This window comes from Leguminivora glycinivorella, chromosome 14, assembly GCF_023078275.1.
Source record: "Leguminivora glycinivorella isolate SPB_JAAS2020 chromosome 14, LegGlyc_1.1, whole genome shotgun sequence".
NCBI lineage: Eukaryota > Metazoa > Arthropoda > Insecta > Lepidoptera > Tortricidae > Leguminivora > Leguminivora glycinivorella.
Genome location: NC_062984.1, coordinates 14,960,669 through 14,985,556, shown reverse-complemented (window position 1 = coordinate 14,985,556; position 24,888 = coordinate 14,960,669). Strand labels below are relative to the sequence as shown.

At 36.3% G+C, this 24,888-nt stretch overlaps 2 protein-coding genes across 5 annotated transcripts in view; one reads left to right on the top strand and one right to left on the bottom strand.

Moving 5' to 3' along the window:
• The first annotated feature begins 857 nt into the window (after positions 1–857).
• On the top strand, positions 858–2,340 carry LOC125233150. The gene is made up of 3 exons (XM_048139032.1): positions 858–1,344; positions 1,630–1,845; positions 2,055–2,340. The coding sequence occupies exons 1-3, from the start codon at positions 1,059–1,061 to the stop codon at positions 2,192–2,194; spliced, it is 642 nt and encodes a 213-aa protein (XP_047994989.1). The 5' UTR covers positions 858–1,058; the 3' UTR covers positions 2,195–2,340.
• A 1,275-nt stretch (positions 2,341–3,615) lies between these two features.
• LOC125233148 (lysophospholipid acyltransferase 6) overlaps positions 3,616–24,888 on the bottom strand; it is a 34,116-nt gene continuing 12,843 nt past the window's right edge. For all 4 annotated transcript variants that reach the window (XM_048139028.1, XM_048139030.1, XM_048139029.1 and 1 more), the window contains 6 exons: positions 14,292–14,536; positions 13,549–13,675; positions 11,800–12,020; positions 8,857–9,057; positions 8,093–8,244; positions 3,616–7,744 (listed from right to left, as the gene is read on the bottom strand). In XM_048139028.1, coding sequence (XP_047994985.1) covers positions 7,576–7,744; positions 8,093–8,244; positions 8,857–9,057; positions 11,800–12,020; positions 13,549–13,675; positions 14,292–14,536 — 1,115 coding nt within the window. In that variant the 3' untranslated portion in view covers positions 3,616–7,575. The remainder of the gene's footprint in view (positions 7,745–8,092; positions 8,245–8,856; positions 9,058–11,799; positions 12,021–13,548; positions 13,676–14,291; positions 14,537–24,888) is intronic.

Genomic DNA, 24,888 nt, shown 5'->3' with positions numbered 1-24,888 from the left:
TTTTCTAAATTTTATTTATTCCAAATATTATTATAATTTTTAGTATTTTAGTATTTGTTTAGAGAAGGGAAGGATACGTAAATTTTATAATCGATATATATTTGGCAATTAGTAATGATGTATCGAGCGGTGGAGAATAAAGATAAGTATGAGTCGAGAGGTGGAATAAATAAGGGAGATAGATGTAGTTAATTTATATATTAGTAGCGATGTATCGAGTGGGAGAATAAAGATAAATATAAAGCGAGAAGTAGAATAATTAACTGTTTATTTATATATTTGTAGCGATGTATCGAGTGGGAGAATAAAGAATAATATGAGGCGAGAAGCTGAATAATTAACTACTTATTTATATATTAGTAGTGATGTGTTGATTAGTGGGAGTTTATATTATATGAGAGTACATGTAGATATGTACTAATTAATATTTGATGATAATGTTTTTTGAAACCTTTTGTTTTTTGGTAAACTAATGTGATGAAAGTTTTTGAAATATTGTTCTGGAAATGAGATTGTGGCCTTTTAAATAAAAGTTGTAAAGTATTAGATAAAAGTTGTAAAGTATGTACTAACGCTTCAAGCAGAGTCGATTGAGGGGGTGTGTTATTGTGAAGGTTGAATATGCAATCGACTCATGCTTGACCAAATTTAAGTTTGGAACCTCAGTTGTCTATGTGCAGACTTTTGAGTTTTCAAACGACACTCTTTTGACAGGACTCATGATGTAAACATGTTTGTGTAAATATATATTAATAAATTATAAATAAATAACGTTCGGATAATCCAAAGTGCCTTCCTATTGTTCCAAGGACCTCCTGTGGGAATTTCCACAGATTTTATATTTTCTTTTCTCTTTGCGTGCGACTATCGATTTGTCTCTGGGTCTGTAGAGCCCTTAAATATCATTTTGTGCGATACATGAGGGAAAAATACATCTCTCGATTGTCAAAAAGGATAGCGTTAAAATTTTTGAATGAAATCGTCAGTTGCTGATATTTTGCACTAAAATAATTGGTAGCTGTGCTATTTCTTTACTGTATACGTGCAATTTTATAAATATGAGTGTAATCGACGAAACATGGGCCTTTAAAATAGATATTAAACAATTAGATAAACAGTTATTCTCTGAATTCAAGGCCGATGATCCAAATTTATCAAAACAAATCACGAACCAGTTACATGGTTTCCAAACACAAACCCTAAATTACTCTGGAAGTTTAGCTAAGAACAGTGACGACGAATTAAGAATGATAACAGAAAAAAACAAACAGTTGGTACACAATATTAAATCCAAAGTTGAAGAATATGAGCAACAACAAGAGAAATACAACAAATTTAAATCAGGTTTGTATTTCAATAACAAACAATTTGTAATTATTTTATTGTATTCCATCGATGACTTCTACGCAATTATTATGTCTAGGTTTTTTACCCTTACATTTCCACCATCATTATAGCACTCGCAGCTCATGCCATTTTAGAAAAATACTTGGGAACAAAGACTTTTGATAGGTAGTTTTTACGCCTACATTTTTTGTCAATAAACTTAGCTCTTGAAAGTCAGCCTTCAAGAGCTAAGTTTATTGACAAAATTGTATCATGTTGTTAATTGTTTACTTTTTATTTCAGAACAAAAGATACTTGCAACAGAAATCAAGGATACCCATGAAGCATTTTTAATGGCAAAAAAATATTACAAGAAATTTTTAAAAATTTACTTCACCATTGAATCAAGGACTGATGGGAAAGATGGGATCTTTTTGCAGTTCTTCACTGAAGCAAAGAAAGAATCAAAAGGAAATTCAGTTTATTTGTTGAGGGACTCAAAAACAAAACATTACGAAGGTAAGTTCTCTTTTCTATGGAAATAATATTTTGTATTTCAGTAAACAATGCCTGGACCTTGGATGCATGAACATTTTGTTGTTTTTACAAAACATCAGTGGGTGTTGTTAAGGGAACATCATATTTATGTTTTATGAATGTACTCTGATGAAGTAAAAACCTCACTTGATACTTGTTATGGCCCAATTTTTACTAAAACAACATTTCAGTGTTGCAGATAACACCAGGACAAGAGATATGTAAAGAAGTCCAGCAGAAACTTCAAGTTACAAATGACGTGCCTGGTGCCCTTTGCTACATCAGACATCATTTCATGAAGATGAAGAAAGGAAAAAAGGGAGACTCATAGAAATCACATTATTCAGGCAGGCTTTAATATCACTGTTTATAACAAAAAAATAACCAAAAAGGTTATTAATTAAAAGTTAGTACATTTTTAACAATTTATTTGTGAAGCTAATTGAAATGTTTTTCACTTTATTATCCCTGGCCATACTTCTCTACCGTGTGCATCAGAATGACTGACCAAAGTGGCAGATCGATGTTGGAGTACCATCAGCATTTACTACCTATTTGCTACTATTTACTACCTATATTGACATATTTGCTACCTAAGTTAGAAAAAAGATTTTCCAAAAATAATGTGGGCAGTCATTCTGACGTCAGGATGACTGCCCAAACTGAGTATGTCGGTATTGGACCCCCTAATTTGCAACAATGTATATACTATGATTTACTACCTATTTGCTACCTACACATATATTTTTTTCAGATTTTTTAGGTAAAAAATAACGATTTTATGAGCAAAGTATTATTTATAGAGATTTCTTCCATAAAGTGGGCAGTCATTCTGACGTCAGGATGACTGCCCAAACTGAGTATGTCGAGGTTGGACCCCCTAATTTGCAACAATGTATGTACTATGATTTACTACCTATTTGCTACCTGCACATATATTTTTTTCGGATTTTTTAGGCAAAGAATAACGTTTTTATAAGCAATTACTTTTTTTGTAGAAATATGTTTCATAAAGTGGGCAGTCGTTCATACTTCAAGTTGGACCCCCTAATTTGCAACATTCTATGTCCTATGATTTACTACCTTTGCTACCTACATATAATATCTATATATTTTCATTTTATTTTTTATAAATAAAATCTGAAAACATACATAATATTATGTAGGTAGGCAAATGGGGCCTTGGGGCCTATATTTATTTCATTTTATAAAATTTTTCATATTTAAAAAAATCTGAAAACATACATATATTATGTAAGTAGGCAAATGGGTAGTAAATCATAGGACATAGAATGTTGCAAATTAGGGGGTCCAACTTGAAGTATGAATGACTGCCCACTTTATGAAACACATTTCTACAAAAAAACTATTTTGCTTATAAAACCGTTAATCTTGGCCTAAAAAATCCGAAAAAATATATGTGCAGGTAGCAAATAGGTAGTAAATCATAGTACATACATTGTTGCAAATTAGGGGGTTCAACCTCGACATACTCAGTTTGGGCAGTCATCCTGACGTCAGAATGACTGCCCACTTTATGGAAGAAATCTCTAAAAATAATACTTTGATCATAAAATCGTTATTTTTTACCTAAAAAATCTGAAAAAAATATATGTGTAGGTAGCAAATAGGTAGTAAATCATAGTATATACATTGTTGCAAATTAGGGGGTCCAATACCGACATACTCAGTTTGGGCAGTCATCCTGACGTCAGAATGACTGCCCACATTATTTTTGGAAAATCTTTTTTCTAACTTAGGTAGCAAATATGTCAATATAGGTAGTAAATAGTAGCAAATAGGTAGTAAATGCTGATGGTACTCCAACATCGATCTGCCACTTTGGTCATTCATTCTGATGCACACTTCTCTACCCACCTCTTCAACCAATAAATTTTGTATGCTGGTCTGGTTTATAAATGTGGGTCTTGTTCTTACGTCTAAAGAGTAAAAGTATCTGTTTGTCCTGTCTAATGCGACATTTCATTTAAAGGAAATTTATTTTTTTGCCATTTATTATAGATAAAAAGCTTGGATAATACAGATGTGAAACTGTACCCTATTCTTTAATTTGGTTTAAATTTCAATGAATGTTGTGGGCAGGACAAGGCCATCTTAGTTTTGCCTAGATAACAGGTATACCTTGTAATATGAAGAAATAAGACTCTTGAATTGAAAAATATTTGTTTATTAGGTATCAACAAACAAGGAGATGAAATAAATGATGATTCATATTTTTATAACTCAATTAGCTGCTGCTTGCTTTTTAACATTGTATTATATAGTGTAACTGGTATTAACCATTGATTCCTTACATATAAGTAGATATAAATAACAGGAGATGCAAGTGCATCTCTTTGCACAGTCAAGGTCACAAACATATTTACAAGTCAACATTCCAGATTATGTATACACCATCTTACTGTCATTGTCATAGAGACTTGTATGTATTGTATATTGGGCATGTTGCCCTGTAAAGATGTTTGTGAACTCGACCATACAAGCCTCACAACTCCTCATGACAGATAAACATCTTTGTTTTGCAACATGACATTAACTTGTGCATTCAGATATAGCTATGGCACAGATACTATACACTGTGCTTTTTTCGATTTCCGTTAAATTCAACAGGTATATCGATTTTTGTTAAATTCGAAAAAAAAAACATTTTCTCAATAAATGAGTGTGAGACAAACATGAGTAACAAAAAAAGTTAGTGTTATGGAGTGTAGAAAAAAAGCTCGAGCTGTCACAGGAGCTTTGTGAGAACTATGGCCTCTTCAAAGAGTTCTTCTGCTATAAGACTTGGGAGGCCTTAGAAGACGCACATCCTTGGAACAGCTTATGAAATACTTGCCTAAATTTGTACAAAATGAAGAAGAGAGAGAAATAACCTTGAATGATCTTTGATCATGAACCATTTCATTTCATATCTTATTGCAATCTTCAATGGGACCACCAGGAAGTGGTGTACTAGAAGAGAGGCCTATGCTTAGTAATGGACGATAAAGGGCTGATATGATGAATCTTCAATGTGCCAGTCATTCACGATCCGTGGCCTATCGTATTTCCATTCCATTTGTCGTCGCTCAATAACAGCTTACTGAGCTATCAAAAGTTAAGACACTAGTTCTTAAGAGTATTTGACCTACAGAAAAAAAACCCTTAAATGTAATGGAAATCAAGGAAAACACGGCATATAATACTTTAGGGCTATATTATGTAAATAAATGACTTCTTTAATATGAATATATTTTACTTCTTTACCTGATAGATGTCCTATACAATCAGAAAACATTTCAGTCAAATTAAATGAAGTCAAAGTTTAGTTTTAAAATATTATTTCACATGGGTAACAATATTTGGTTCACATTTTAATTTCTAATTTGTGTCATCATATAATATGTGCCTTATTTATCGTCTAATAGATAATCTTTTAAAATTAAGCCTTAGACCAATATAAGGTATGAAAACATAAGATTGATTTGAAACTGATAATAAAATACTGAAAGTGAAACCCGTATTGCAGACGTTTACATTAATCATGTTTATAATCCAGTAGATGTGGAAGATATAAAATCTAGTAAATAATTGTTTATTGGAATTATAATAACAGTTGGCCCCTATACAATACTGGTTTAACTATTTATAAGAAATACATACTGATAGTGGTATTAGTGGTATACATCCCTTAAAAATGGAACCAGGCAGAGTCGCAGATCAAAACTTAAATGCTTATAACCGCATACATTACTAGAGATGCAAACCTGGTATAAACCCAAAAATTACCTTTTCTGTTATTCAAATATAAATTTATATGTACCTATCATATATCTATGCAGTAAAAATTACACAACCCTCTGTACGTATTGATAAAATGGATATATTTCTGTATATATTCAGACACGACATTCACACAATACAATTCACATTTTTTTATTCATATAGAAAGCATTCTGGGCTAACATAAATAGGTACAGTAATTAGTCATATTTTAGAATTTAGTCAAATTAACTAAGAGATTACTAAGTAACACAGTGGTTAACTTTACGAAAATTTTACCTATCTGGCGAAACGATATGCTGATGCTACTACATTATAATATAAAACAAGTTAGTCACCAGCCGGCGTATTATGCTTCCAATTGTATCACTTATCCACGTGGATATGACATCTGTCACTCTCACACTGACATACTTGCCAAAGCGTGACGGATGCTTTATCCACATAAATAAGTGATAAAATTGGAAGCAATATTATGCCGACTGTGGTCAAATTAATTAATTGGATTTGTTAGTAATTTTTAGTAGGCAATTTTAAATTTAGTTGTATATTAATTAAATATTCCCTGACAGGTATGAATTAAAAATATAACAAAAGCCTTAAATTTACTTGTTAAATTAAAACTTACAATAAATGTTGTATAAAATATCAACATGCATATTAATAACAATTTAGCAACCATTTGTTTACTTTTATTACTCTAGGAATACAGTCTAATGAATGGTTTTGTAGATTCGTAGATAAATAAACATAATACTGTTTGGCCGGTCGAGTATTGTGTAAGTATAGCCAACAAGATTTATAATTACAGTTAGATCTGTAATTTTTTTTAGAGTAATTTGAAAATCACGCTCAAAGTTCAAATATTGCTTTGTGCAAGGCGGGCAAGAGTAAAAACCTTAGGATATTATGAGGACAGGATATTTACAAGAAAACATGGAAAATAAAAACACTGAAAAAAAGTATGGCGAGAGTCGAGACAAAACTTCATACTCTTGACTCTCGTTTTGACTAATAATTGTGGTTAATTAGGTTTTGAACAAGTCAGAGTAAAAATGCCTTAGGAAGAGTTCAGTGCCGGCATTATCTTAAAAACGTCTAAGCAAGTTAAAAGTAAAAACAGATATAATCTTGCTGGCTCTACTTTAGTTAAAACGCCTTTTACCTATAGTTAAACAAGGAAACTGACCAACAAAAAAAACTGTAATCGACCATTTCATTAGCAAATTATATGTAATATCTAAACACTGTGCATTATGCAGGTATTAAATCATTTTATTTCCAAATTTTAAGAGAATACAATGAAAGCAAAACTATACGTTTGATAATAAAAATAATAAATGCAATATTTGAGTCAGAATTTACTTCTTAATATACCTACTTTCAATAAATACATATATAACTAAAAGATAAAAATAAAGCAAATTTTTTGTCCAGTTAATATGAAGAAGTTCTACAAACTTTTATTTTTACCCTAGAAGTGTTCCTATGCCCAAAAAATATTAGTATCAAAAATATTCTAACAACGGAAGATTAGGTAGATAATGTAGGTAGGTACCTTTTGTATAAATTTCGCACAATCGTCTTATGTAACTTTTTGAAACAAATTAATTTAAAGTTAAGTAAGTGAAACGAGTACTACATTACAATGATACTGTAATACGGTTTCTCATACTCTAGAGTGGCTAGCTCGCATTGCGTTCTCAGGCGTGACTTCATATAACTAGCACGATTTCAAGTATGAAGTCGCGTGCTAGAACGCAAATGACATATTTCGCTTACCTAAAGTAATAAATAAAAATAAAATCCGTAATTAAGAGCAACTTTTATAAATTGGAAGCTATGTCGACAGTCGTAATATTATGAGACTCTTTACAATTTAGATTTTCACTCATCACCTTTATAAAAATAGACACCATTATTGTACGTTTAATTTATTTTTAGGTTACCATTTGTATCTCCGTTAGGTTCGTGTGGTTCCTTGCTGGCGACGGAAGATTTGCATGAGATGTCGGAGTTGGCCGGGGAAGCGCGTGACCGTCGTTCGGGGATGAGCATTGCGCCGAGAGCAATGAAATGCAGGGAATAATACAGTTTCCTGAAACAAACAATAATATCAGGCAACAACTCGTCACACGTAAATTTTGTTCTAACCGGTCATACTGCCAAAAGCAATAATATTTGTTTTGACCCGCCATCCCGTCAAAAAGTTCTAACTGGTCACAATGAGAATTTTTATGCATTTTTCCCACTGCCCGACAAACATGCCAACCATGCCGAGGTTGTGACGATGCAATATGTGACTGATTGAATGTCCTCAATATTTTTCTCAATCAGCTGTGCGAGTGCGAGGCATAAAGGTTAACGATACAAGCAAATTCCATCCTTATTGTAAGCAAGGTTGCTTTTGCCGGAGAAGGGGCACAAATAGCCCCAGAGTACATACCCATAGAACGCCAAACTCGGCGCCAGGTGCAGAAGCACGAACGGCACGGTGGCGTACGTCATCGCTATGCGCGTCGTCATAAACGTTACAAAATCGTAGAACAGCTTCTTCGGCCGGCTGTCGAGGAACAACGGGCGCGCCACGGATCGAACCTGGAAACAAAATCAGTAGGTATTTTAAGGTCTATAATAAATATAATAATAGCTATTAAAAAAAAACTAAATAAAACTACGATATTACCATAAAGGGCGAAGTTTTATTGTGACTGACGTGTTTACTACTTGCGGAATATCTATTTAAATATAAGGAAAATCCTGAAGTGACGAAATCGGCAACTCTTAAAAGTTTTTCTTCTTATCAGTCAGAGGTGCATTTTTCGGTTATACTTTACATTGGTTTAAATGCGTAGCAGGATTAGCCAGGATGGAAACTGCACCACACGGCAACAGCGCGTTCTGCTTCGTTCGTTGCCATGGTTACCTTCCGAGCGAACACGGTGAACACGCCGCCCGCGAAGAAGGTCAGGTAGTAGCCCGTGCCGTACGACGCATAGCGACTCCTCCTCCGTTGCTATGGTTACCTTTCTATCGGCCACGGTGAACACGCCTCTCACGAGGAAGGTTAGGTAGTAGCCGGGATGGAAGCCGTGCCACACGACGCATAGCGAGTCCTTCGTTGCCATGGTTACCTTTCTACCGCCACGGTGAGACCGCCTCCCGCGAGGAAGTAGCCGGGATGGAAGCCTGCTCCGTTATCATGGTTACCTTTCTAGCGGCCACGGTGAACACGCCGCCCGCGAGGAAGGTCAGGTAGTAGCCGGGGTGGAAGCCGTGCCACACGGCGGAGAGCGCGTACACGCGCGCCGTGCGCCACGCCGCGCCGCCGCGAGAGTACGCCACGCAGCGCAGCCACGCATTCGTGTTCTTGTTCCAGCTGGCAATGGCCGTGCGGAAGTTTTGGGCGAACTAAAACAGTGGTCACTTGGTCAGGAAATTTGTCAGTAAATAACTGATATAAATTATGACTGAACGGTGAATGCCTATGCTTATCGACAATAAAGCAAAGCTGTGGTCATTCTAACCAAAGTAAGGCACGCTTCCTACGGGACAGGGGATACCATATTCACGTTGACCATGTTAAAAGTCACAAAAGTAGAATGAATAATAAATAAGGGCAGGGGGCCGATGTTTGAGTCTCACTGTCACGAAAATACCGGTTGAAAACGGTGACTTGCCTATTATTTTCAGTGACAATTTTCTGAATTCGAACGCGTGAGACTCAAAAATCGACCCCCAGGTCTTGCAAAGTTGCTACTATACGATACGCGTCACTTTGGCTTATTTAACCTTTAATTACAAGACCATACGAACGGAGAAGCGCGTCTTCATGGATGGTACGATCTATAAATATTTAGGTAAGTATGAATCACATACTGCCTGACATAGACTTAACGGGAAATGGAGGACATTGACTTTGGCATTGTAATGAAAATCGTCGCCCTTGGGTTCGTTCCAGTCAAAATAATAAAAAAATGTCTGAAGACACTAAAATGTGTACTTATTGTGTTATTTATGCTTCGACGTGAACCTTTGACACCGCCGTTTAACGTACTATAACGTTTTGCATTAATAAACAAACGTTTTTTTCTTAGACTTTATCTGTCTATACGGAGTTATATATGTCTTTTTCTACTCCCGTACTGTTATGCGTGAGTTACAAGGTCGTGCATAGAACTTAAAAACCCTACATAAAAGATGTCAGGACAAGTCTATCTAGTCTATACCCTGAAAACATTTAGTAGAAGTAGCACGATATAGCTGTTACAGTTCAGTAAATACATTGCTACCAACTTAACAAACCAATTCGCAGAGTCGAGACTCCTTCGTTTTCTGCTGCGTTCATTGGCGACGCGTCGAATCGCATTCAAATGTATGAGAACTCGATTCAACTCGGCTCGATTCGTCTTAGTGGCCAGGCTTCAAAGAACCATACCATAGACAGTTTTATTTTCATGTTTGCACTCAAACTGCATATTCAAAATGGTAGGCGGTCCACTAGATAACTAAGATGACTGAAAGTAGGTATTTGTTGATTTATAATTTTCTTTCAAAATAAGTGCTTGGTCGTAGAAAAAGTATTGTATGCAACGGTGTTTAACTGAGTCAAAAAATGCTCGTGGCGTCTTTATTAACAATTTTCGGCTTCGCCTCAAATTGTTACCCACGCCTCTCACCTTTTTTGACCTCTTTTAACCACTAGTTGCATAAAATACTATTGCTTCACAGTTACCTCCTGCCAAAAACGCGAACAGTCGACCTGTCATATTTCACTCATACAAGCATAGTACGCGTTCACCTACACGAGCTTAGACTGTGTGCTAGGACGCGCCTCTTTCATATATTTGATCGCCAGTGTCCGAAGTGTGATATAACATACTTAATTAGATACATAGGTACTAACTAGTTGTGTATTTTGTAGAACTACTCGTAGTTTCTAGATAGCATAATAGTCCCAAGTCTGATATTTATTTCATCGCGTATTTTTCTTTGTCTTTCTCGCAGCGGTTATAAACTCTCAAAAACTGTCACTTTAGGTAAATACCTATAAATATATGTAGCGACAATTATGAACCTTACACAGCAGATTTAAGATCTAGTATAATTTAGCAATAAAATTTACTTCAAAACCAAACACGTCATGTTCCAACTTCTTTTATCTTAATATTGTCTTCGGTTACCGCGATAGTTACTCATGAAATAAAACGATGGAAACGGATTAAATCGCGTATAATTAATTTACAATAACGGGTGATTCACCCGTTGACCACGAACGCTGTAAAGTGTTCGAAACGTCGGGATGAATTGTAAATTCATTCATTTCCATAGTTTTATTTCTTTTATCTTGTCGCATTTAAGGTGTGCCGTCGCTTGTCATCTTCATTGAAGCACATCCCACAGTTGTTACAGATGGCTTCAGACAGCAGTCACGCGTGGTTGTAGGTACTTGCAGCGAATCACGAGCGTCGAGATTGTAAACTTTTCTCCTACCTACTATAATAAGGTCAGATATAAGTCGTCTTACCTCAAATCCAAACAATATTAGACATCTTGTCCCACTTGCGCATGCCGTCGCTCTCGTATCCATTGAAGCTCATTCCTCAGTTGTTACAGATGGCTTCAGACAGCAGCCACGCGTGGTTAATGTAGGTACTTGCAGCGAATCACGAGCGTCGAGATTGTAAACTTTTCTCCTACCTTCTATAATAAGGTCAGATATAAGTAGTCTTACCTCAAATCCAAACACGTCGATGTTAGACATCTTGTCCCACTTGCGCGTGCCGTAGCTCTCATAGCCGTTGAATCCCATTCCACAGTTGTTACAGATGGCCTCTGATAGCAGACACGCGTGGTAGTACTTGCATCGCACCACGAGCGTCGATATTGTTAACGTTACTCCTACCTACTGTAATGAGGTCAGATATAAGTAGTCTTACCTCAAATCCAGACACGTCGATGTTATAGACATCTTGTCCCACTTGGGCGTGCCGTCGCTCTCGTATCCATTGAAGCTCATTCCTCAGTTGTTACAGGTGGCTTCAGACAGCAGTTACGCGTGGTTAATGTAGGTACTTGCAGCGAATCACGAGCGTCGAGATTGTAAACTTTTCTCCTACCTACTATAATAAGGTCAGATATAAGTCGTCTTACCTCAAATCCAAACACGTCGACGTTAGACATCTTGTCCCACTTGGGCGTGCCGTCGCTCTCATAGCCGTTGAATCCCATTCCGCAGTTGTTACAGATGGCCTCTGATAGCAGCCACGCGTGGTAGTACTTGCATCGTACAACGAGCGTCGAGAGGTACGCGTACCAGAGGAGGTACAAAGCTGACCAGGACCGGGACACTTCTGATGTGGGGTCTGTTAGCTCTGAAACAAGTGAAAGAGTAAATTTCGAGCCATCAGACATCAGCAACACACCTATGAATACAGCCAAAGTGCCAAAAATATGTATACAGGACGTTATTGCTTGTATGTACCTCTACATTGTACATTAACGTACGTGCATACATATTTTTGCCACTTTGGTTGTATTCATAGGTGTCTTGCTGACTGTACCCATGCAGCGCCGGCCCGTGCACTCGATCAGGGTAGAGCGAGTTTGAGTTTCGGCGCCCCTTGGTAAGGTTTCACCGAGTAGGAAAATAAATCGCGAGCATAGCGAGCGCGAAATTTTTTACATAGTAATTAAGTACCTAATTTGAAGATTACACTTACATTTTCACCAAAAGAGAACATATAAATAGTAAGCGCGAGCCAAGCGAGCGCGATTTTTTTTACTCGATTTATTAAGACTCAACCCGCCAGCGGGGTATCAGCGAACTTTCAAACTTTTATGTTCTGCAGAGCTGCGGTCTTTGACATACTCGTATTTTGGGGTATTTTGACTTCACAGGGCGCCTATGTTCCTGACTTTTAGGCCTTATATTTCGCCATCAGTATTATTTTTATAATACTAAGAGTTAATTAAGAGATTAACTGCGGACTCGATCGTCACCGTCAAGATGCCCACTTCGTTATTTTGCCACTTCAGATCACTGCTTTGAAGTTCGCTCACCATCTGCTGGGACTCACAAAATAGCGCCTATCTGAAACGTTTTGCGCCTTTATGAGGAACTCCGCTTTGAACTACCGGTAGACTCATATTTTTGCATTTGGATAGCGACGTAACTTTGTCGTTCGCCGCACAACAATGTGGTTTGTCAAGGGTAGAAATGGTAGAATACTCTTTTTACAGCGCCCTTATGAATGTTGGTATATGTTGGCAATGTGGTGCAACTTTCCAATTAATCTGAATTACAAATCTAGATTTTCAATAGTGGATTCATTTCCGACTAGAGTTGTGCCGTTCCCGAGAACGTTCTCCCATTTGTATGGGAAATGTTCTCTCAGGAGAATATTCTCCATAGTAAAATGAGAACGTTCCCGAGAACGGCACAACTTTATTTCCGACTCCTCTCGCCATTTTGTGATATGTGCGCGTGTGATACGCAACGTATAATTTTTTTTGTATGGATTTTTCCACATTCTCGATCTTGGCGCCCCCTTACCATGTGGCGCCTAGAGCGGCCGCTCCACTCGCTCTACCCTTAATCCGGCCCTGTACCCATGTCACCGTTAATAACGTCTGACAGCTGGCTAATAAGTAGATTTTGCAATTTGTGACCAGTAAATAGGAAATGAATAAAATAATACATAGGGAATGTACAATTAAAAAGTGCGCTGTTTTTTTGTGGTGGCGGTGTAGCAGCGTGCTGTTTTCTATAAATAGGTATAACTTGCAACAACATTCAGAAAGCTGCATTATCCTCTAATAAATTATGCTCTAATCATCAATCTATTAGACAGATGTTAACAGAATGCAGTTGTTTTTCATATAGTAAATGGTGTAACTAACCTTCGAGCACTGTTAATGGGTATTTCTTCGCCAAAGTCAAGTACAAGAGAGCAGCCGCGATGGAGCCCATTAACTTGTACATCACCGCCCTCCGTGGCGATGGTTCATTTGCGGACTTGCTTTGTTTCTGAAAATTTGTATGAAGAAACACTAAAGACTTGGATTCCGTTTAGTCAAATGTTTTATACTTATCAAACAGAAGCCTGTTTTTTGAACAAATGTTTTTTACTATACATATATTAGAGTAAATGCCAAAGAGCAGATTTGATCGTAAATCTTATATTTACGCTCTACCTACAACTACACCGGTTTGGTCTCAAAATTAATTCATACATGTACAAAAGTAGCTATATGACTCAAAACACAAAAGTGACCTTTTAGAAAAGTCACCCAAATTGACTTCTAAATATCAGGCAACATTAAAAATAAAGATAATTTATATTTAAAAATAAGCATGTTTGTATTCATATAAAACAAAGATTTAAAATTAGTGACGATGGCGGATTACATATGCCATTATGCCTGAACAAGAATTCCATATTTTCAGACAGCACTAGGTAACAGCAGCGGCTGATCCACATAAGCCGATTACCACAGGCTTGCCTAAAATTGTTTAGTGATTAATTACCTACTAGTAAAGTACCTAATGTAAAGGTAGGTTTCTTTTTGCTCAGTGTTGCCTAGCAGAAATTTTCACCAGCCGCCACTGCTAGGTAATCAAAAGTCTTAAAAACCATAGATACCTCGTCAATTCTAGCGCCTTCTATAAAGTTGATATAATCGGTATAGAACACTACCGGTCCACACATGAGCGTTTGAAACGCGAGTGTGAAGGCGAAGTACTCGAGAGGAGACGGAATCTTGTCGATTCTGTGCACGAGAGACGATTCGGGAACTTTCGTGTTGGAGTTGATCTCCTTCTGGCTTAGATTGTCTTGTAGCGTGTAGGCCAGGGAAGTCACTCTCTGCGTTATCACCATTAAGGGACCTGTAAAATATGACTGATTTAAAATGTATTCTGGTGAATGATTACATAGGACATAGGTGTTCAACATAGATTGAAGAAGCAGAAAAAGTGATAAAGTTGCGACACACTTGACCGAGATAATAAATACGAGAAGTCTAGTATTATATAGTCTATAGTAGGTCTACATATAGTAGTAGGTGTATTAGTCTAGTAGTATTTCAGTTTCAATTTTAAGAACTGGTGCGTTTTATTCAAGAGCCAAGGTATTTATCTTGTAGGTGGCTGTGGATATATTTTTTTAATACTACGTCGGTGTTAAACAAGCATACTGTCCGCCTGATGGAAAGCGGTCACCGTAACCTATGGAAGCCTGCAACTCAAGGAGTGTCACATGCGCGTTGCCAACCCATTAGAAACTTGTACAGTTCCAAGGAGGGTTCGGGTTGCCGACGACTCAAAGGACAATAGACGGAACAAATTAGTTCCCTAGGTCCTTCCGTCACCAGAACACCGCACCCTCGTTGAGCTCTGGCAGCCGTACTCACCGGGAGGAACACAACACTATGAGTAGGGTTTAGTGCTATTTGGCTGCGGTCTTCGGATATATCGTTTACTGTCATAATTTTAATAAATGGGTCTAATGTACTCTACTTCAAAGATAACAAATCAAAGAAGCAGTTTTATGAATCGATCCATATTTCTAATAAAGAGAGAACAGTAACTGTCATTAAAGACATCTCACATTCTTCGCCGGCTTATCGCGCATTAATAGCTCTTTGTGTTTTGTTTAACGGCGACGACCATCAGCGAGTTCAATGTCATTACAAGTCGTTGACAGGATACGGCATAGAGTATATAGTATCAAAGACATATATAACACCGTATATACAGATAAAGTCTAAGAAAAAAACGTACCTCAGTACCATACAGAAAAAGGTACGGTGGCCAAGCTAGATGGCATTACACCTTTGGGGTACGCTCAGCTAGATGGCGCTAATATTATAATATTAATATTTGACATTTTAATACATATCAAGTTAAGAATATGGGCCAAATTGTCAAAACTGGGGTCAAAAGTTTTAAGCCTGTGTCAAGAGATGGCAGTCTATGCACTGTGTTTACACATTTTACTTCGACAGTAACTCTCTATAATACTCGATCCTCTTTGATAGTATTAACTATGTTATATATTTAGTAAAGATTTGTGATATACATATATTGTCAGATTTCTGGTATGCGCCGCGTGTGTTAATGAGTCTGCTACTGTTAGACGCAATCAAGTAGGTAGGATTGTAGGGATCAAGGTAGAGATGGGCCGAATACGGACTTTGCCGAATACGAATATTCAGCCGAATATTCGGTTCCGCCATATTTTAAATCCTTAGAGTTTAAAACTTTTCAATGATTGGTTAGTAATGAGTACTAAGGCTCTTAATGTTCCTATAATTTGGTGCATAACAAAATTTTGGTTTTTGTATGTTAAGCTACGTTATTTTACTTTTTTACATAATTAATTAATTATTTTAGGTATATATATTTTAACGCATATTTAAATCCCTTTGGTGGTTCCTTAGAATCCTAAAATAGGATGCCATTATCCGATGAATTACGAAACAACTTACGCTATTTATTTCCTTTGTTTATTCGGTAAATATTCAGCAATATAACCGAACTTACCGAACTATTCGGCCGAATACGAACATTGAAAAACTTGCCGAATATGCCGAATACCGAATATTCGGCCCATCTCTAGATCAAGGATATAATTATATGGACGCAAATGTAGAGGGCTTTACATTGAACAGCAGGTAAGGTAATACGATGCTGACAGAAAAATGTTGCTGATTTCTTCTCGGTATAAAATTCTCAAATGTTGAATATTGGATGTCTATTAAATTTTGCCATATCAATCTGCATTATTAATATGGAAACATTTTTAACAGTGGCTAATTAATACCCTGCTTGGTAGGCATATCCATGGTCCATCTATAGCTATGTGCTTAAGATGCACCTAAGCCCTATTAGCGCTTCCTCAACTCTATTGAGGAATTCACGCACGGGCTGAAAATCTAAGCATCTCGATATTCTCGATTATCAATGGTGGAGATTAGCGATCTGTTTGTTCGTCTGATAGCAGACATACCAGATACCGATAAGCGTTGTTTACGGTACGCTGTCGATGGGCAGTGACCATGGGAATGAGAAGGGCGCACTCTAATGAAGGGGTATAGGGCGGGGATGCAGCTGATGTGCCCGTGAGCCTTAACGGTCCGAAAATAAGGGAATTAGATTTGTCAGTGGGCCCATTTATAATAGTAGAGCGGCCAGAGGGTCTCGGAAAAAGTTGATGTGACTGGAGAGTATACTGCTGACAAGTGGTATCGTTGTGATCGGTAGACTTTACTGAGTACGAAATAATGACTTGTCGCTTTCTCAGACTGTGGGGGGTTAACTATGACGTCACAAAGATCGCGGTCCCGGGTTTCAATTTGACTAGAACCCCTTATTCGATTTTGTCAATTAATGAGATATCATTTGAAAGCTTATACAGTGTCCTTTAATATTTGGTATTACGTTAAAAGTATAGTTTTGCAGTTATTTTTTTATTAATAATAATGCAAAAATATATTTTTTTGGCTGTCTTTTTTACTTCTGTCACTCTAAAAAGGCAATAAAAAGGCCTCTTAGATAAAAAATATGTTATATAAATCATTTAGCCACATTATTAAGCTATCCGTTACTTTTTAAATTTCTTCGATCGGATAATAAATAAGCAAACTACAAGCACATAACCGCAGGCGGGGCGTACCGCTTGACACGCGTTCCCATAACATTCGGCGTCAAACAAATTACACCTTGCGCAAAAATCGTTTCAAGCAAATATACCTCTAATCTTATTCATTGTAACCTATTCATATTGATATCATATGAAAGTACAATTAAAGTCCTTTAAGAAACAATGTCTACCATTTTCTTAAAATCAATAATCGCCAATCTACGGTAGTTACAAAGAAAAAAAGTGGGGATGCTATTTGAGTGCTTCCTAAGGTGTGATACCCTAGACGAGTTTAAAAGGGGAGGTAAAGGTGACATATGGGTCGTTCTCTCGTGTGATACTATACAGCACGACCACGGATGATTTTATTAATTCTGATGCGGTACAAATTCACGAAAAAAAATGTACTTTTTTGTACTGACGTTTAAAAAAAATGTACCCTTATGATTTTGGAGTTTCGACATAGGGCCCGTGGTCGTGCTAGGTAGGTACTCCCTGGCACGACCACACTATATTTAATGAGATTTTAAATTTCTGTCGCAGTACAAATTCACGAAAAAAAATGTACTTTTTAGGGTTCCGTACCAAAAAGGTACAACAGGAACCCTTATGGTGCGACTCTGTCCGTCTGTCTGTCCGTCTGTCACATTGTTAAATATCTCGAGAACTACTTATGCTATCGATATGAAATTTGGAATAGTTATAAACATTGTAAACCTCTACAAGTTGAAAGTATTTTTTTTTTTTTAAATAAATTAATATAAATGATAGAAAATGGCCAAAATGAAAGGGGGGCAAACTGAAAATTTCAAGTAACTAGGTCAAGTGGGGTATCGTTAGAAAGAGCTCAAATTGTACATATCAAAACTATTTTTTATAATTTTTTCATTGTGGAAAAAAAATGTTTTTTGAAGGAAAATGTAAAAAAAAATACCGTTCCCCCCCCCCTTATCTCCGAAGTTTACCAACATAAATGTATGAAATTTTCACCAAACATGGGTATTATAATGAATATTACAGGAAAAATAAAATCGTACACGTATCTTGAAAACTTTTTTATTTATTTATAAAAAACCTTTCAGATTTACATTTTCAATTTCAACACCCTTGCGGGTGTTTATTGTACCTGTATTTTTTTACAAAATAACAATGAAATTACCTGCTTTCAAATAGAGGCAAAATGGTTAAAATCGGTTCACGCAATAAACAATTATTCCATAATAAAAATCATCTTGCTCGCGCGCATTAGTTTACTCAATTTGCCGATAGATGTCGCTGTACGTTGAACGCTCATTTCCTACATCGCGTTTTTCCTGATATAATGAGGTCGGTTCAGGAGCGTCGTTGCGACATGTCGTAAGTCGTAAACTATTGAAGCCTAATAGTCTTGATTTTATTTGGACGTTGTCTACCAATAAAATTGTATATTAAAATATTACTTGTTATGTGGGAAATTGAGTCTTGAGGGATTTAGTAAAATCTGTAGAGTTCTATGAATAACATTTTGATGATTCAACTATTGAAAGTTTGTACGGAACCCTCGGTGAGCGAGTCCGACTCGCACTTGACCGGTTTTTTTGGCATCCCATGTCAAAACTCCGAAACCATGAGGGTATTTTTATTTAAAAGGTAAGTACAAAAAAGTACATTTTTTTTCGTGAATTTGTACTGCAACAGAAATTTAAAATCTCATTAATATAGTGTGGTCATGCCAGGGAGTACCTACCTAGCACGACCCCGGGCCCTATGTCGAAACTCCAAAATTATAAGGGTACATTTTTTTTAAACGTCAGTACAAAAAAGTACATTTTTTTTCGTGAATTTGTACCGCATCAGAATTAATAAAATCATCCGTGGTCGTGCTGTATAGTATCACACGTTCTCTCGCCTGAAAGCTACAGGGAGGGTCAGGGGAGGAAAACCTAGGGTTTTAGTTTAGTTTTAAGTTATTTTTTCCTTTATTTGTTGATTTTATTGAGTCTAATTATTTTGTAATTTTATCCAGGATACACGTTGGTTTCTTTTGCTGAAAATTTCCTTTCTTTATGGGAAGTGTAAACATTTTTATAGCTTTTTCCGATAGAGAGTAAAATTATCTTTCAAATAAGGCCACATAGTCATAACTACTTTTCCTTATGTCATTTATTATTTACTAGCTTTTACCCGCGGCTTCGCCCGCGTAATAAAAGTATTGAAAGTATTCATTAAGATTTTCATTTGGATCCGTAGGGACCGTAGGTTTCTCTGTAGGTATATTTATCTGCGATTATTTCGATTGCACATAATACTTTTGCTTGCAATGATTGTAGAAATATTACACATCGACCACAGCGTAGGTAATTCTATATACGCTGGGGAAACCTTTATAAACATCCCACATAGCCCGTATTTCGACACTATGATCGGTGGGTAAAAAGTACTTTTTTCTATTATCCCTTACAATTTTTTACATTTTTCTTATACTAATCGCAAACGTAATCTTCAAGCAAGCAAACAACGATCGTCTTAGAGCACATTGATTGTAAGAGACCGCCGATCGATTATCCGTATCCCTCTAACGATACCCATATTATCCGTATCCGTATCGCTATCGCTAACGCTATCGCTATCGCTATCCCTATCGCTATCCCTATAGCTATCCCTATCGCTATCCCTATCCCTTATCAAGATGTTCAATGATATAACACTTTAAGTTCTCGCGCTTTGTACACATATTTAAAGTCACATACAGGTCGAACGCGATTAATTAACATTATTTTTACCTTTTTTCCCAACGTTTCGGCCAGGCTACACTGGCCGTGGTCGCGGAAGACTGACGTCCCAGCAAAATGTCACCGGAGATGTAAACAACACAAAACTACCCGATATTAATTTATATAAATGTTCGGGGTAGACAAATATATATAATCTACCCGCTTTTAGTTAATGTTTATTTTAAAGGTAAAAATAATGTTAATTAATCGCGTTCGACCTGTATGTGACTTTAAATATATGTTTAATGATTTCTTATCAAGTGCTAAAATATAAAGTTTCATGGTTTTATCATTTAAAATTAAGAAATCCCATACAAACTTTCAACCTCTTTTTCAACCCCTTCATCCCTTTTTTTTTCGAAATAAAAAGTAGCCTATGTTCTGTCTCAGGGTCTAAAGATTGTCTGTTCCAAATTTCATCAAAATCGGTTGCGTGGTTTAAGCGGGAAAGCGTAACAGACAGACAGACAGACAGACAGACAGAGTTACTTTCGCATTTATAATATTAGTATGGATGTTTTATTCAGATAAGTTACATAGCATAGCAGTAAAACCAAGGCACTGTGAAACTAAATAATTTTTAAGAAAAAAAAAAGCCGCCTTTGGGGTTCTGGTGAAAGCTACTTGCGAATGTTTGATTATGTAGAAATGTGTAGGTATTTTTTAAAACTGTTTTTAATGCTTTAATTATTTGATGGCAACAAAAATCAATATACGTATACCGTTAAGGTTTGAGGAGTTTCCTGAATTCCTCATGAATCCGATTATGAGAAATCGAAGCTTGACAAAATTTGACTAGAAAACTCAATATGCTTAACAAACATAACTAAATAAATGTTACTGTTCTGAACTTAAATGCATGCTGTTCTTATAAAAATACCAAAGTCACTATAAGTGTGCCGTTCAAATTTGAGGAGTTTCGTTCTGACCATCATCAGCACTTCCACTACACCAAATGTCACTGTTCTGGATGTAAGTGCATGCGGTTCTTATAAAAATACCAAAGTCACTATAAGCGTGCCGTTCAGATTTGAGGAGTTCCGTTCTGACCATCATCAGGAGTTCCACTGCACCAAATGTCACTGTTCTGGACGTAAGGGCATGCTGTTCTTATAAAAATACCAAAGTCACTATGAGCGTGCCGTTCAGATTTGAGGAGTTCCGTTCTGACCATCATCAGCAGTTCCACTGCACCAAATGTCACTGTTCCGTACGTAAATGTATGCTGTTCCTTTAAAAACACAAAAATCACCATATGTATGCCTTTCAGATTTGAGGAGTTCCCTCGATTTCTCCAGGATCCCATCATCAGAACTGGGTTCTGAGAAAAATGGGAACTGGGTTCTGAGAGAAATACAGACGAATTGAGAACCCCTTCCTTTGAGATTTGAGGCGGCGGTTAAAAATAAATAACAACACAATACAGCACATAGCAAAAAAATACAAATTAGAAATTGCTCTAATATGTGGGTCAATACTGCTTTAACGCAAACGATTGATGTGTGATTTTTTTGACAGAGTGTATTTGCAGGCGCTGCATGTACTTACTTACAAGTGTACCCTGTGTACCCTAACAACTATTACATATTTATAACGCATTATTATTAATAAATAAGCTCTTAATCTTATCTTGACTTTTATTGAATAATTATGTTTTCAGAAAAGAGGTTAAAAGTGATGATTATAATTACTAAAACATTATAACTTCATTTTAGGAATTTAATGTGTATAACGACCGAAGTCCAATCGTTTTGATTTTACGATTACTTTAAATACTGGGTCAAAAAAACCGCAACTCTCAGTCGTTTGAGTTCAAGCGGTATTACCCTTAATATTATAATATCTGGGCGACCGAGCTTCGCTCGGTTCTATTTTAATATATCACGTCTTTAGATAAAAAAAAAACTCTTATAAATACAAAAACAAAAACTTAATTTCTGACCGGGATTCGAAACCCTGACACCTACGATCTATCTGCGTACATTAGACCGACCTCGTGCGACTGAGCTAAGCGGAATCGATGCGCGCGCGGCGAAATTAAGGACCATATTTTACGTTTACAAATGCGAAAGAAAAACTCATGAAAACTCGAAAATTCGCGTTTTCCGGGATCTAAGGCTACGCTAGATCGATTTTTCACCCCCGAAAACCCCCACAAAACAAATTTCAGCGAAATCGTTAGAGCGGTTTCCGAGATCGTCGGTATATATAAATAAATAAATAAATAAATAAATAAATAAATATACAAGAATTGCTCGTTTAATAGTATAAGATAAGATAAGTAAAAGTATGACTATGTGGCCTTATTTGAGAGTTAATTTTACTCTCTATCGGAAAATGCAATAAAATTCATCAATTTATCATAAAAAAAGGAAATTTTCAGCAAAAGAAACCAACGTGTATTCTGGATAAAATTACAAAAAAATTAAACACAATAAAATCAACAAATAAAGGCAAAAATAACTTAAAACTAAACTTAAACCCTAGTTTTTCCTCCCCTGGCCCTCCGTGTAGCTTTCAGGCGAGAAAACAACCCATATGTCACCTTTACCTCCCCTTGTAAACTCATCTAGGGTATCAAACCTAGGGAACCACTCAAATCGCATCCCCGCTTTTTTTCTTTGTAACCACCGTAGACTGGCGATTATTGATTTTAAGAAAATGGTAGATATTGTTTCTTAGAGGAATTTAATTGTACTTTGAAAAAGCGGGTTGCTTTTTTTCTTTGTAACCACCGTAGACTGGCGATTATTGATTTTAAGAAAATGGTAGATATTGTTTCTTAGGGGAATTTAATTGTACTTTGAAATGATACCAATATTGATAGGCTACAATGAATAAGATTAGCCACTTGACAGTCCAGCCCGCGCGACCATTTTCCGGTCAACACGCAGCGCGCTGCGCATCCACAACTTTCTACAAAAACGTCTGTATCTTCTAAACTACACTAGATATAGTTAAAAAAAATACTTCGGCATAAATGAACGTACAGTAATTGAAATAAAATTATAGTGATAGTAAAATATGTATGATTATATACTATAATCAAGGTTAAACTTATGTAATCGGTAAAAACTGAAGAAATTTTTTATTTGACTATTACTTAAATTACAGGAAATTTTGAGCGATGACCCTCTTTTTTTATTACGTATTAGAGAAATGTACTATTTTACCTTTATAATGATACCACAACCAACACATACAGTTCTCATGAAGATATCCAAAAAAAAATTAAACAAATTCAAAATCACACACAAACACGCGGAGTTTGACAAGGCACTGCCGAATATATTTTTTCATTGACTAAGTAACGAGCGTACACTGCCATCTATACTTTTTGTAGCAAACTATGTAGTTAGGCTACGTTCCAACACATACAGTTCTCATGAAGATATCCAAAAAAAATTAAACAAATTCAAAATCAAACACGCGGAGTTTGACAAGGCACTGCCGAATATATTTTTTCATTGACTAAGTAACGAGCGTACACTGCCATCTATACTTTTTGTAGCAAACTATGTAGTTAGGCTACGTTATTGTATCAAGAGAATAAGTAAATAATGCCGCAAGATTTCGCTAGATGTCACTTTAATCAACTGTTTCTCCATCCCCTCCTTTGGATAGTAAGGTATCCGGGACTGTCTGCTGCATTTTTTTTGGATACTATGCTATCGTGGGATTCGTGGGACTGTCAACTCTATCAAGTGGTTAGAGCTGTATTTGCTTGAAAGGAATATTTGCGCGAGGTGTAATTTGTTTGACGCCGAATGTATGGGAGCGCGTGTCAAACGATGTGCCTCGAATTCGGTTATGTGCTTGTAGTTTGCTTATTTATTATCCGATCGAAGAAATTTTAAAAGTAACGGATAGCTTAATAATGTGGCTAAATGATTTATATAACATATTTTTCAGTACAGATGGTGTTTTTTTTACGCACTAGTGCGAGAAGTGGTTCATTATATGCCAGGTCGAAACTTCGGATTGCCATCTGTACTGAAAAACGTCGTACGATACACGTGCGAAACTCCCTTCGGTCGTGTTTTAATCTATCGCCACTCGTTTCGAACTTCCTTTTTTACGCACTTGTATCGTAATGTACTATTTTATCTAAGTGGCCGTTTTCATTGCCTTTTTGAGTCACAAAAGTCAAAAAAGAGAGTCAAAAAACGTTTTTTTTTGCATTATTCTCAATAAAAAAATAACTGACAAAACTATACTTTTCACATACAAGAAATCTTAATCAGCAAGTTATACGCTTTCAATCGACACCTCATTTTTCAAAATTGGATAAGGGGTTCTAGACAAATTGGCAAAAAATTGAAACCCGGGACCGCGGTTTTTGTGACGTCATAGTTAACCCCCCACAGTCTGAGAAAGCGACAAGTCATTATTTCGTACTCAGTAAAGTCTCCCGATCACAACGATACCACTTGTCAGCAGTATAGTCTCCAGTCACATCAACTTCAAAACTAGACGACTTTTTTCAATTTCGCCGCCTTACTATAAGGGTTAAATAGATATTTAGATCATTTAGGTGACCATTCAAGTTCAAGCGAGAATCGCGCTTTTAGGTTCCTGGCAGCACAGGGCGGGGTAAAAAAAACCGATTAAATGCATAGGTAGCAGAGCAAACGGAGAATCTGTAGGCCAATAAGTACATTAAGCTACATTTAAAACATTATTCAGATAAGATATTTACATAAAATAAAACAATAAAATATTGATGCAAATTGTAATGAGATAACAAACAGAGACAAGACAAACAGGTCAAGATTGGTCATGTAAACATATTATTGAAACTGCTGGTGGCTATGTATTACAAGAGCTTGCGGATCAGATAACTA

Coding starts and splice junctions, on each gene's coding strand:
- LOC125233150 (XM_048139032.1), top strand. CDS start 1,059: ATGAGTGTAATCGACGAAACATGGGCCTTTAAAATAGATATTAAACAA. Junction 1,345..1,629: donor ATACAACAAATTTAAATCAG/GTTTGTATTTCA, acceptor TTTTTATTTCAG/AACAAAAGATACTTGCAACA. Junction 1,846..2,054: donor AAAAACAAAACATTACGAAG/GTAAGTTCTCTT, acceptor ACAACATTTCAG/TGTTGCAGATAACACCAGGA.